The sequence below is a fragment of the Lagenorhynchus albirostris genome, chromosome 5 (genome assembly GCF_949774975.1).
Source record: "Lagenorhynchus albirostris chromosome 5, mLagAlb1.1, whole genome shotgun sequence".
Classification (NCBI taxonomy): Eukaryota; Metazoa; Chordata; class Mammalia; order Artiodactyla; family Delphinidae; genus Lagenorhynchus; species Lagenorhynchus albirostris.
The window spans coordinates 100,817,283-100,831,356 of NC_083099.1; the positions used below are offsets into that span (position 1 = coordinate 100,817,283).

Genomic DNA, 14,074 nt, shown 5'->3' on the forward strand with positions numbered 1-14,074 from the left:
GGCATCTTAAGAAAAAAACAAAAAATAAACTGATCCTATTTAAAGAATTCTATCCAAGACAATAGTTGTTTATCTCTGTCCAAAGGAACAGGGTTTGCATCTTTCAAGAGGTTTTCATGGCTTTCTATAGCAGTCGCCTTTGATACTGTCAAATAATGGGAATAAATCATGCTTTTTCCTTGTCCACTGCTGAAGATAATGCAGAGCTTGTTTTTATGCTCCCAAAGTTCCCATCAATTTTGGTACTGCTTGCCTCTTTATATGGTGATAGTCCTTGTATAGAGCAACTGGCAACTGGAAATCTCCATCCCTTTAAATTTATCACCACTCTGTAGTTCCTGGTAAAATGGAGACTACCATTTTCAGTAATACCTATATTCTTTATTTATTATAACTTATCCTAAAAGCAGATAGTTTGGCCTAAGCTCTGATTGAAAATAGTAACTGGTTATACAGAATAATGACAGAGAAATATTTGCAATACTAAAATTTTCCATTGTATAGTATTATATGCCAAAAGGGAAAAAAATTCAAGTACAAAAAAGGAGAACTATTTCTTTAAAAGGCCACGTGCATAATTGAGGACACCAGTAATTTATTTAATTCTCATTATAAGTCATTATTTCAAAGGACTCAAAAATATTAAGAATGCCCCTCCCCATATCATCACAATGTGTATTCGAGTTTATCATCACTTCCCAGGTAATCATAATAACTGTTACCATAAATAAAATAAAAAATGCTTTTCTCACAAAGGATAACAAGATATGTTAAATCAAAGTAAATATTTTAAGTATATTTATATCAGATACACTTTTTTCAACCCTGTCACACCCACTCCTTGTTCTGTATCAAGTTTTATTCCTTTGATGCCTATTCTCCTTAGAACTATGTTGTCCTTTGAAATATACTTCCCTAGAGCTGAGATATATAAATACTCTAAAAATGAAAATTATTACATTTTTTTTCATATGGAGGATACAAAGTCAACTGTACCTTGTAGTTCTAATGCTAGCTCTGAACATATAATGAAAAAATGTATAACAAAATTATCCTCAGATTTTAACACGCATAATATAATTTTACTATATATAGTTGTTATGATGCTTAGAATAAAATTTAACCTGAATTATATACAGATTTATTAAATACAATATTTTGTTATACTCTATTCCTATAAAATGAAAAGTGAGATATTTTTCTCCTCTGGTAAAATTCTGCCATTATATCTTCAATGTACTACATAATATCCCACTTGAAAGTTTATTCTGAATGTTCTTTGTTGCTATTATGGATAATTCATGGAAATAATCACCCCCTCTTCAAATAGTTGAATCCTATTTATTTCTATGGACAGAGAATAAGGTTTAAATTTATAGAAATAACTTATATTCTAATGTTTAATTTAGCATAATTAGTTCAGTTTATATCTGGTTTGATGGAACATTAATATATAGCCTAATGCTTGTCTGTTGATCAAAAAAATCCTGATTATTTATACTGGATGTAGCTTAATATTAAAGCTTACACAAAGAAGCTTTTACTCTACTGATTATATAATTTTTACAAGTGTGTCAACTTGAGTAAAATGTATATGTCATTTCTATGCCAAGGCTTCTAAGAAGAAGATGTGTACCTTATATGCTTTCCTTCTTTCTCTCACTGGATACAGATGACTACAAGGCCATACGAGATAATGGAGCTATAGACAGAAAATATGTAATTCTCCTATTTTCTATATGAAGGAAAGCCCTCAACAGCCAGGAACACCCTGGACTGTAATGTAAATTAAAAATGAACTTCTATATGTTAAAGCTCTAGAATTTGGAATTTTGTCTTCTCATCTTTTACATATTACCCTAATTGAAGGGCGTGTGTGTGTGTGTGTGTGTGCATGTGTGTGTGTGTGTGTGTGTGTGTATACACAAAGAAAAAACTTCAGGTGTGGATTTTGTGTGTAGTTTCTGAGACGTGGAATTGACAAACAGATTAAAAGGCTACTATGACTTTGAGGAAATCTTATTGCCAACAAATCATGAGTCTGGTCTAAAAGACCCTGTAACTATGAAATGACTCTGGAGTCCCCAAAATAGATGAGCATGAAACAGGTATGAAAGCCGTTCAGCCACCAATAACTAATTCAAAAACTGTCAGGATAATAAGAAGCTCACAGATAGCATAGCCAAGGGCCATTGAGAACGACGGATAAGAGCATCAACTCAACTGCTGTTGAGGTTCTTCACAATGCCTGCCCATCACTGCTATGGAGCACTACTAGTTCCTATTATTCTCCTTTCTTAATGGCAGTTTTCTACTTATTTCAACCATTGTATATTTTGTGTTAGGGTAAATGGCTTGTCATTTAATGTGTAGGTCACCAGCTGACAAGAGAACGTATCTGAACCTGATGGAGAAAAATTTGTATTGACAGATACATGAGGATGATTACGTACACTTTGTGGATGAAGTGGCAGACTACTGCAGAGATAACCAGGTATCTACAAAAACTGGGCTTCCTCTTCCATGATGAAGAATTGTTGCTGGAAAGTGACTATTGAGCCAGGGATAACATTTAACAACAGCCCACCCCTATTTGCAGTTAGGTGTGGTCACATAACCAGTTCCCAGTGTTGTATTTGAGAGGAATTAATGTGGCTCTTCAGATCTGAGTTGGTTAAGAAACACATGCGCCTTCTCCAATCCCTTTTTACAACCTCTGAACTGGACACAGATAACTACAAGGCCCTAGGAGATGGCTGGCCCACTAAATGCAAGAAGTCCTAGATCCCTGAATGCATGGAGTGGAACGCCTGTCAACCAGTAATACTAACATGAATTATTTGGTAAATTTCTTAGGACTCTACAGTTTTCTATTTATAAGGTCTAAGGGAAGAAGATTAGTTCAAATATAAACTCTCTAAATTAAAAAAAAAAAAAGACATAGAAAACAAGTTAGCACACAAGTTACAACTCCAAAGTACATGCTGACACTAATGCTTAGAAATATTTAGACTCAATTTCTTTCAAAACTTATTTGAATGTGACTTTAAAATGCATAAAGAATAAAATAGTATCCATAAAAAAGGAAAATAAATTATGAAACAAAGTAGGCAGAAATAAAACAATAACAAGTGAGAATGAAAAAGAAAAACCTCAATGGATGAAGTAATCTCTTAACTAGCTGTAGCCAAAGTGAAAATTCATTACCCGGAAATTAGTTGAGATTGAAAATTAAAAAAAAAAAACATATCGGAGACAAAGAGGATAATATTGAAAGTCTTCAACAAATATCTCATAGGTATTCTAGAAATACAAAACAGAATAAAGTAACACACGCACACACACTTTTTCAGGTTAAAACACAAAATGAGAAGTGAAGCAGGAAAAAATAATGCATAGCAGTTACATAATAATGTAACTGAAGACCAAAAATATGGAACCTATAAGTAATCTCCCAAATAATGACAGTTAAAGCTGTCAGAAGGTCACTGGCAACAACAGATTCTTATGGACAGGGGAATAATATTTTCAGAGTGTTGAGGAAAAGTAATAGTCACTTAGTATTCTATACCCAAATAAACAATCATTGAAAAGGGAGGACAAAATATTTTTAGATATCCATTAAATAAAGGGCTTAAAATTATAGAACCTTGCCAAAAGATCTACCAAAGGATATACTTCAGCAAATGGAATAATGAACCCAGAAGAAAGGATATAATGATAGAAAAAAATCAAGTATAAAATCTGTTAATATATCTTGGTGTATCTAAGTACTGACTTTATGAAACTATTGATTTTGTTTCTTTAAAAAGCCAAACTAAAACTCTAGACAATGTTCACAAGAAAGGTAGTAATTTCAGGGGGTGACACGGTATGTCATGTTGGAAAGAAAACAGAGATACTATATAATTTTATCCCCTCTTAGAGATATATGTGTTAAGAAAGGATTTTTTTTTTTTTTTTTTTTTTTTTTTTTGATACGCGGGCCTCTCATTGTTGTGGCCTCTCCCGTTGCGGAGCACAGGCTCCGGACACGCAGGCTCAGCGGCCATGGCTCACGGGCCCAGCTGCTCCGCGGCATGTGGGATCTTCCCGGACCGGGGCACGAACCCGCGTCCCCTGCATCGGCAGGCGGACTCTCAACCACTGCGCCACCAGGGAAGCCCCAAGAAAGGATTTTTTAAATTAAGCATAGCTCCTATAGAAATATGATTTATAGCTTTCAAGTTGGCCGACAGTAAAAGAGAACTATAATTGAAGTTAAAATCTGGTCAAAATAATTTATTAAGAATGATCATTTCATGACAGTTTATGTTTTAACCTATTTAAAAAATTGTGACAAAGAACAAAGTACAATATACTTATTTAACTTTATTATGTTTTGTTTGGAAATAATACCTTCTATTTTTAGACTCCTTCAAGCCTCTTGATTTCATATTCCTCTCAAGCCAGATGAAAATCTGGAATTGCTTCATGCAATAAAGCAGCTTTATTTGGAATTGAAGGTTATATTGTAAGAGTTTATATTTACATTGTGATAACCTTTAGAAAGTGAAAATACTATTTGGACCAATAAGTCTGCCCCTTTTTCTGATCCCAATCTCACCTTTCAGCTTTTCATCATACCCTCAAGCCCCCTTATTTAATGCCAGCAAATCCTGGTGTTTCAAAATTTCTTTATGCTCTCTGCTTCCACAATCATCTCTTGATAACATGATTAGACAGAAGATCATAAACACAGAGCATAAATGCTTCTGAATTGCAACAGAGGACAGAGTCATGAAGCCTTAATAACAACACTCTTCAGGAGATCAAATCAATAGCTATGTCACCAAAGGCCCTGCATATCCCATTCACCTCTGTGAACAATAATGCAATGGTCCAAGAACTGCCACCATCCTTTCCTCCAGAATTTTTAAGCAGCACTAGAGGGAAAATAACATGTTTCTAGGAAGAGAAAAAGTTATAAAATATTCTTTATGTTTTAGAACTTTACTTTCATAGCCAGATGTTATTTTGTTAAATTATATCATGTGATACTTAAAGGCTTAAAGAAGATACCTTTGCAATAAATATACATATATATTCATAGCAGGTCTGAAATACCAAACCCTAACTAATATCTCTAAGTACAAGTGTTACTACCTAAATGAGATTTATTCTAAATTAATATCCAACAGGAGTTTATTAGGGATTCATGTCACTTCGGAACTCACAACTCAACAAAAATTATTCAATTTTCCATGTTAATTGATTCCATTTTTCTTCCATAGTGTTAAGATATTCTTAGTTATATGAAGTGAAACACTATTTGATGTAAATTAATGTTTTATGAATCTGTGCTATTTTATATTCAAGCCCTTAGTGGAATAAATTAAGACAATTAAAAAAATTAAATCTGTAACATCAATATGACTAAGTATGGCAGTTTTAATTATGAACCTATGAAATAAAATAAAAAGTTATGAAAAATAAGATATTGGAGCAAGTATAAAATACTGCCTATAATGTAGAGTTACCCAAATTACTGTGTTTGGTTTTAAATTTTAGCATATCTGCTTAATATAATGTTTATGTCTATTTAAACCTGATCGAAAATAATAAGAATAAAATTGCCTCTCTTTTTTGTGCTTCTAGAATTTGGATCTAGATACACCTTAACATTACAGAGAAAGGAATCACAAGTTGAAACATTTAGTATTATAACTTTTAGGATAAAGCATGATAATAAATTATTTAAATGCAAATAAATATACACAATTCATTATATATGATAGTATGGGTAGATATAGATTTATTCTATTTTAAACCAGCTTATTGTACTTTTGTTATGTAGCAGGCCAAGAGTTCTCAAATGTACTCAAGTAAATTATGAGTATTCCTAAAACCTCACTATAATTTTTCCTATTTATCATGTCTAACAGCAAAGTCCCAGATAAATCTATATTTTTCCATCATTCTCGGTAGCCTAAATCTCAGAATGGATGTGTAGATACTGTTCTAACAGTGCCCATATCAGATTCCACAAAATAAACACAGAGCAAAAAGGGACTAATTAATGATGAGTAACTAAGGGCTCCTCTGTACTCTTTGGCAGGCAGGAAAAGTTAAAGCATCAAGGTGAGGGCATGGATGCTTGGAATAAGGAAATGAAAGAGAAAGAGAAAGGAAGGGAGGAAGTGAAGAAGGGCAGGAGAGAAGGAGACATGGAGGGAGGAAAGACACACAAAGACCAGTCTGAGAATTATCTAGGCTTTAGTTATAAATCTAGTATTAGTTACCAAGTGGCCCCAGGGAATAAAATTCTGTTCTCTATAACTTAGAATCCTGATTCATAAAATGAGGGATAAAAATATTTTCAAAGGCTTTCCAGATCTAAAATACCACAACCCTCCCTGAAGAAAACTTTCCTATTTCACAGAAATATGAAGACACAGAGCATTCTGTCAGTATACCTCTAACTATTCAGTAGAACCTGGTACTACTTATCATTCAGTAGAACCTGGTACTACTTATCATTCACATCAATAAATTCCTTACCCTTCATTACACAAATGATTTTTAAATATATCTCTTTTATCTGACAGCCCTGGTAAAACAGGCACATAAATAATTAGAACAAATTATAGCACAGATGACAGAGACATTAACTTTGTGAAGATACAGATATACGTGCTATATATATGTGATATATATATTTGTGCTAGACCCTGAAGGATGAATAAAATTCCACCACAGAAAAGGAAGAGGAAAGGGACACCAAGCAGCTAGATAAAACATGGAAAAAAAAGAGCAAGAAACATGAAAAATACATGGATTATTCAAAAGTAACAAAAACAAAACAGGAGACAGAATTTGCCAAAGTCAGAAAATAATAAGACAAGGCCAAATTGTGAAGTCCCTTTAATGGCACAATGACTAACTAGTTCTAATGGAAGAGAAAGAAAAAATAGAATAATTTCCTAAAATGAAATGTATTAAAATTGCTATCAGGATTTACACAATAAGCGACTTCAGGGCCTCAAACATCTCAGATGAAGTATCAGACATGTGAGTGAAGCCATGTTAGATGTCCAGCCTTGTTAAACCTCCAAATAACTGCAGTGGCATTGAGTGACCCAGATAAAACCAGCAGAAGAACCAGCCAACTGAACCCAGTCCATATTTCCAGATTGTAAGCAAATAACTTATACAGGATAAAGGATACTGTTTTAACAAAAAGCTAAAACATGTGGCATTTGCTTTAGTAATGAAAAAACTGTGGAGGCTGGAAGGGTGGCAAGAAGGCTGTGACTGGAGGATGGAAGAGCAGTAAATTAATTATTATTGGAGATAATGAAAGGTCAACCAACAATTGGTGAGAAATACTACCTGTGATAACTTGGAAGACACAAAAAGTACTTCATAATGTTGTGGATCAAATTACGAAGTTTTCCTGAAAGATGGTGAAACTAGCAACTGGCCACATGGAAATTCTTATAACTAAGGAGGATAACTCAGAGGGCAAAGTCAAGAGTAATGAAGACAAAGAGCCACAGAGAACTAATTCCAGGTTGCAGAACTGGGCTCCAAGCAAAGAACAGTCCTTGCCTCTATAATTAGGGACTCTGATGACCTTTGCTGGATTTCAGAATCACAATGGACCAGTGATTGCTATGTTCCCTGCCTTCAGGAATGTGAGAATCTTTTACAACTTTCCTAATCCTGTCCCATGTGTGTTGTGTGTGTGAGGAACGATAACATCTCGTTTAGTTTTTAATTCTCCAGATGAAGGAGAGCTTTAGCTATGAAGCTTTATTCATATCCAGAAGAGATTTCACTGAAGCTCTTCTGGACTTCAACACAATGCCATAATGGAATAGATCTTTGGGAGGATGTGGGCTTTTGTGCATGAAGGAGGGACATTAGTCACAAGAATTAAGAGAGAAGACTGTGGTATAATGTTACACTGGCAGCTCCCTATAAACATACTTACAGGCATTCAGCCCCTTTTGCAGTCCCCTCGCATACTCACTTTATACCTGGCCATGTGAAAAACTCCCTCTTCGGCCAGCCACTATACTGTTAAAAAGCTTGTGTCAGATTCTTTAATGATGTAAGGCCATGTAGAGAGAGGCTCTGGAATATAAGAGGTCATCTTAGACATTCCAACCCCTGTTAATCTCCCAGCTGAATTCAGCTACATGAGTGACCTCTGTTTATTCTACAATAAGCAGAAGAATTACCCATCTGAGCCCTAAGAAATCATAAATTATTATGGCTTTAAGTTATTAAATTTTGGGTTATTTTACCTCAATAGCAATAGATCATTGAAACATATGCCTCTATTTATATTTATCTCTACTACCTATCAAAATGATTAACAGATAGTAGGTACTCAAAAAAATAGCTAAAATAAAAGCTCTAATAGACTAAGCCAGAAGAAAAGAAAATGATATACATTGTTTTTTCTTTTCTCATTATATATATAAACATATGGTCACATTATTGCCTGAGCTATTCTTTATTCACATAAATTTCAATTAATTTTTCATGTAGGTTATAGGTAATTCTGAGATTTGGTTGTGAGATAAATTGTTGACAGACTGCAACAGAATCCATGATAAAAAATTATTATCAGAGGATAGAAAGGGGCAATATGAAGAATCAAGAACACACTTAAATAAATACTTTAAAATGGAAACTAGTGATAGTGTAAGATACCTTTCTCTAAAAATGAGGTCTCCACATCCACTTCCTTTCTGTTTGTAAATAGCAATTCATTGTATTCAATTGGAACCAGGCACATGTGTTTGCATGTAATAGTTTTCCATATACTTTACCATTAATTGATTATAACTACTAATTTATTTTTGGATAAGGAAGTTAGTAAGCCATGGATTTAGAATCCAGGTATAAACTTCCAATTTCTGCCATCTGCTAGAAGAAGATGATGAACATTTGTACTGTACCCACTCTCTCATTTCTGCAGTCAAATAAATAATAATAAAGATAACAAGCCATAAAAATGAACGAGTCTAGCAGTAGCTCTAGATAAGCTGATAATTATCATATATCCAAAGTCATCTTTGCCAACAACTGAAGGAATTTTCAGGCATGCAAACAAGAATGAAATTTCACAGAGCAGACATATTAAGCAAAAAACATCTAGTCATCAATGATTGTCACTACCTCTAATTCTGTGATCAATGCCATAAAATATATTTAATAATAATTAATCACATAAATCCTTAGATAATTATTGTTTAAATAATTTTAAAGCTTTATTATTTTTACCAATATCCAGCATCCACCTAATATAAAATATGGTAAAACTACATGGTTAGTATATGTCATATGTTTTATCCTTGGCTATTATTGTCTTCTTAATCTCACTGAAAAATTATTCATGTTGCATTTTCCAATGTAAAATATTCTATAGTGCCCCTTCAAAGGATCATTTATATTGATAACTTATTTTGTTTCATTCTAAATCCTTGTTACAGGTGAATAAAAATTTTGAATTAAATCTATATAAATTTCAATGAAATATATTTTAACGATTAAATAGTGACGGAAAGTTGGCTCACACTTTAAATAAATATACTACAGACTATTCACACAAACAGTACTTTCAAATGACCAAACATAATCATCACCGGTGGCTTTAGTGAACTTTTTCAGCATTCAAGACCCCAAGCGTTTCATAAATAGATCAAACATTTAAAAATTCACATATATTACCACTGACCCTTATATAGAAACAAACATGTTTTTTTCTCATTTACTTTCATCCCTTTTAATGGGTGGCAACATACCACCGAACATCACCAAAAAAGTAAGTAAATTCAGTATGGTGCTATAGAAAAATAACTATAAATAATTTACCATTGAGAGGAAAAGATCTCTACTATGTTACTATTTACCAAGCATTAATTTTATTTCTTTATTTGTATTTTGATTATGAGTCCTAAATCCAAACATAATTGATATAAATTATCTTTATCAGGGGATATGCAAAAAATTTTAAGTGTATATATTTATTAGATTAATAAGCCTTCATAAAATGATTCAAATAAAAAATTGTTTTATCTTGAAAATTACAGATATTTCATATCATAACTACATGAAAGGTATGGTTTTAAACTTAATCAGCATTGCACTGTGTTCATACTTCCTAACAATTCGATCTTGCACAAGTACTGCTATTTAAACAAAAAAAGCTAATGTGTTATATGGTAGGAAATTGTATTTAATAGTAGCAAAGGATAAATTAATTTCTGATATACTCAGTACTCAATCACCAAACATATAACATTCCTATAAACTACCATACATATTTTTAAACATATGTATGATTCATATGCAAACATATGAATTCCTCATTTATTTAAATATAATTTCAGCTTACCTAGGTACTATTCAATTATTACAATTCAACATGAAAGAAAGAATTGTTTTCAAACTGTCTTTAAATGTCATATTCTCTACAGACCACCAAAACATAAAAGTTAAGCAAATGCCTGCTTTGATCCCTTTTGCTTTTTGTTGCTGCTACTGATGTTGCTTTCCTTTATAAAAATCAGGTAAATATAGCAATTCATACAGCAACTATTCTACTGAAGGCAATATGCAAGAACACTTGTCATGGTATATAAGTTATTTTACATTTTCATACACCATTCCCAGGAGGAAAAAAAATCAGAAATTATCTTATAGTTAATATGAGTTAATTTCTTCCACAATTAATTCTTCCAGGAATAGTATTCGAAAATGTATTATTTGAAAATAAATATACAGCCAATTTACCTTTAAAAAACCATCATTTGAATGCATGAATAATTATTTAAATATTTCTTTCTTACCGTGGCAAGAACCTTCAATTTCTTCATATCCTGTACTGCAGATACACCTTCCAAGAGGAACCAGCCAATCTCCATCAGCTCCACAATACAGTTTAGGAGTGTCACGCTCTTCTGCACTCTTCACACAAGAGCCCCTTACTTCAACCAAGGAGGAAGAATCAACTCTTGGGATAGTGTCTGGAAACACGGCCAGATTACGAACAGTAAAGGGGCACTTTTTGTAGAAAACACGGACCGAAACTAGGGCAATGCATGCCCCAATGTCTTGAAAAGCCAGATAAAATCCCTTCCTTTCTACAGGCCCCACCTCACGAACTTCAGTGTTGAGTTTGAGGATGCGATCACCCAAATCCATCTGGGTAAAACTTTCATCAGCAGCAATTGTGTCAATCTTTGTATACTGGCTTGGCTTGAATTTAATTCCATGGGACTCATCTGATTCCACATAATATAGATTAAATGTTTCTTTGCAAGTCCCCAAGACCCATGGGATGCTGTTACAATCCCTCAGTGTGAACTTCATTTCCACATAAATTTTCTGAGCTGCATCACGGGAGATCCAGTTTGTACGAAGCCAGTTGTTTTGGTTTGGTTCCATCACATTACATACCTGGTATGTGTGAATGGGCCTATTATGTTCATCCATTTCAGTGATGGCATCCCACTGCAAAAAGCAAAAATAAAATAAATGATTATGAAACCACGAACATATATGATTACTTCAAAAATTTTCTGTTTTGCTGAAAGAAAAATGAATAAAAAGTATACAAATAAAGCAAAGCAAAGCAACAATGGTGCAGGATTTTAACCAGGAGGCTTTCATTAAGACAATACGTTCTGAACATACCAGCTGTCCTGGTATGAATCTTACCTTCTTACATGTTAGTTGCAACATCAAGGGATACTTTATTTAATCTCTAGTTTCCTCAACTATAAAATGGAGCTGATAAGAGTACCTGTTTCATAAGATTGTTGTGAGGCATAAATTAGTTAATATATGTAAAGAACTTTAAATGGTTTCTAGTACTCTATAAACAACCTATAATAGCATCTATTATGTGATCAAATAACTAGACCAATGACAAATGTACTCTAGTTACCCATTTGTCTTCATATCCAATTTGCCACAAATTGAGGTATACTCATCAGTATTCAATTAAATATTTACATGTCTATTTTGATAGAAAATAGACATAGAGAAGGCTTTAGATTTATTCAAGAAATATTTATCAGGCACTATTCTGGACACTAGGAATACAGCAGTGCACTAGCTGAACAAAAACTCCCTGCCTTCGTGGATCTTACTTAAAGTGAGGAGTCGCAATAAAAACTGTAAATGAGTCAACTGAAAAATATGGTAGAAAGTACAATGGGAAAAAATAAGGCAGAGAGATGGGGAAGAGGGTTGAAATTTTAAATAGTATGACCAGAGAAGGCCTTACTGAGGTTGTGACATTTAAGTAATGTCTTAGAGGTGAGGCAGTGAAGAGGAAAGAGTAAGTACCAATCCCTCAGGCAGGAGGGTATAGGTATGTTTTAGGAACAGCTTGAACGGGCACTAAACAGAGAGGCAAAGAAGGTGCAAAAAAGCCTTTGTAAGCATTGGAAACACTTTGGCTTTTACTCTGAGCTAGATCATTGGATTTTCTTCACTTCTGCATGTTTACATACAAGCACTCTGCCACCTATATGAATAGAAAAAACTTACCTTTCTTTTAATTTTAGTAAAAATGTTTGAGTACATTGAAATTAATTGGCATTGGCATTATTTATACATCTAACACTGCATACTTCTATATTACAAATTTAGATTGTAAGTATATTTTATTTGTATAATAAAAGTTATAATAATTTTCAATAAACAAAAACACATTCTGGTAACTTTACAGTCTTTTGGAAAAACATAACTGGTCATCATAATTTCTCATTTCTATTAAAATACAGTAGAAATGATAAACTGTTTTCTATAGTGAATGTGTTCTATTTCTTGATACCACACTTCAGTGATTTATAATAAGCTTATTTAACTCATCCAGTTTGCAGTTTCTTATTTTATTTGACTGTAGAGAGTTAATTAATCGAGACTGGTGGAATTTCAATTAATATAGTTTCTAACAGAATGGTTTCTTTCCTCAGTCTATTGGATTGTTGAAACACTAATGCTTTCAATTATCTACTTTAAATTTCCACAAATAAACAATTTATATTATCCATCAAACAAACTTAAAAACAATTATGTATCTAAAATTTCATTTGTAAGTTGCTTGCTTGAAATTCAGAAGGTATTTTCCAGAAGAAACAATGAGTTCCTTTAGAACTGTGGATACAATTTTACAAAACACACCCACTGTTTATCAGGGGTGATTCAAAAATCTCACAGAGGCACATAAAATTACCCATCTAAATACCTTTCATACTAACAATATTATAGGTCTTATATGACTCTTACACGTAAATTTAAAGGCAACCAGAACTATCAGAGCTCATTTAAAATGGTAAGCTAACCATTCAGAATATAAATAGTAAGACAAGATACAACTAATAAAATCTGAGAACTGTCAAAATAAGTGTCCAAAATTCTAAGCATTTTTCCCATTGGAGAGCCTCTAAGATACTTATCCAGTGATTATTCTTATTTCAGATAAATTTCTAATCAGAATTGATTTTATTCCTCAGGGAACGCATGTAATTACTACTGTCTACACTGCACCCTCTACTCTCCCATATAGGAGTATAGAGATATACTGTCAATAAATTCTGTTTGAATAATTACATTTTAACATCTTCAGACTATATCTCTTCATATTAATGAAAAGTATTAACAACTCTCATCAAACAATCAATTCTCCTAAAATATGAGATTAAATAAAAGTGAAAAATTACATCTGTGACAGAAAAAAAAGTTCTGAAATCATTACATATCTTTATTTAAAAATATGTTGGGTTTGGAAAAAATGTTTAGATGGAAAGAAAGATCAGGAATGAGAAGAATATGACACGCATACACTGAATCAGGACTAATCTGAACCAAGAGATAAGGAAATAACAAAATATCTGCAAATAATGAGAAATGTGGTTCTTTTCAAAGCACTACATAAGGATGTTTAACAAAATGGTAAATTATTTTCTATGTTAAATTAATGATGTTTGAGAAACAATAGTGTTTCTTCTCTCATAATCAAAAAAAAGGAAAGAAAGAAATCAGAATGAGATTCAGATACCAAAATAGC

The 14,074-nt window shown here is 32.8% G+C and overlaps 1 protein-coding gene and 1 long non-coding RNA gene across 3 annotated transcripts in view; one reads left to right on the plus strand and one right to left on the minus strand.

Moving 5' to 3' along the window:
* LOC132520643 (uncharacterized) overlaps positions 1 to 11,534 on the plus strand; it is a 36,086-nt gene extending 24,552 nt beyond the window's left edge. Inside the window, exon 4 of the long non-coding RNA XR_009540589.1 lies at positions 10,886 to 11,534. This is a non-coding gene — a long non-coding RNA (uncharacterized LOC132520643). The remainder of the gene's footprint in view (positions 1 to 10,885) is intronic.
* EPHA6 (EPH receptor A6) overlaps positions 1 to 14,074 on the minus strand; it is an 874,905-nt gene that overhangs the window by 724,628 nt on the left and 136,203 nt on the right. For both annotated transcript variants that reach the window (XM_060149381.1, XM_060149380.1), the window contains exon 3: positions 10,845 to 11,508. In XM_060149381.1, the coding sequence (XP_060005364.1) occupies positions 10,845 to 11,508 (664 nt within the window). The remainder of the gene's footprint in view (positions 1 to 10,844; positions 11,509 to 14,074) is intronic.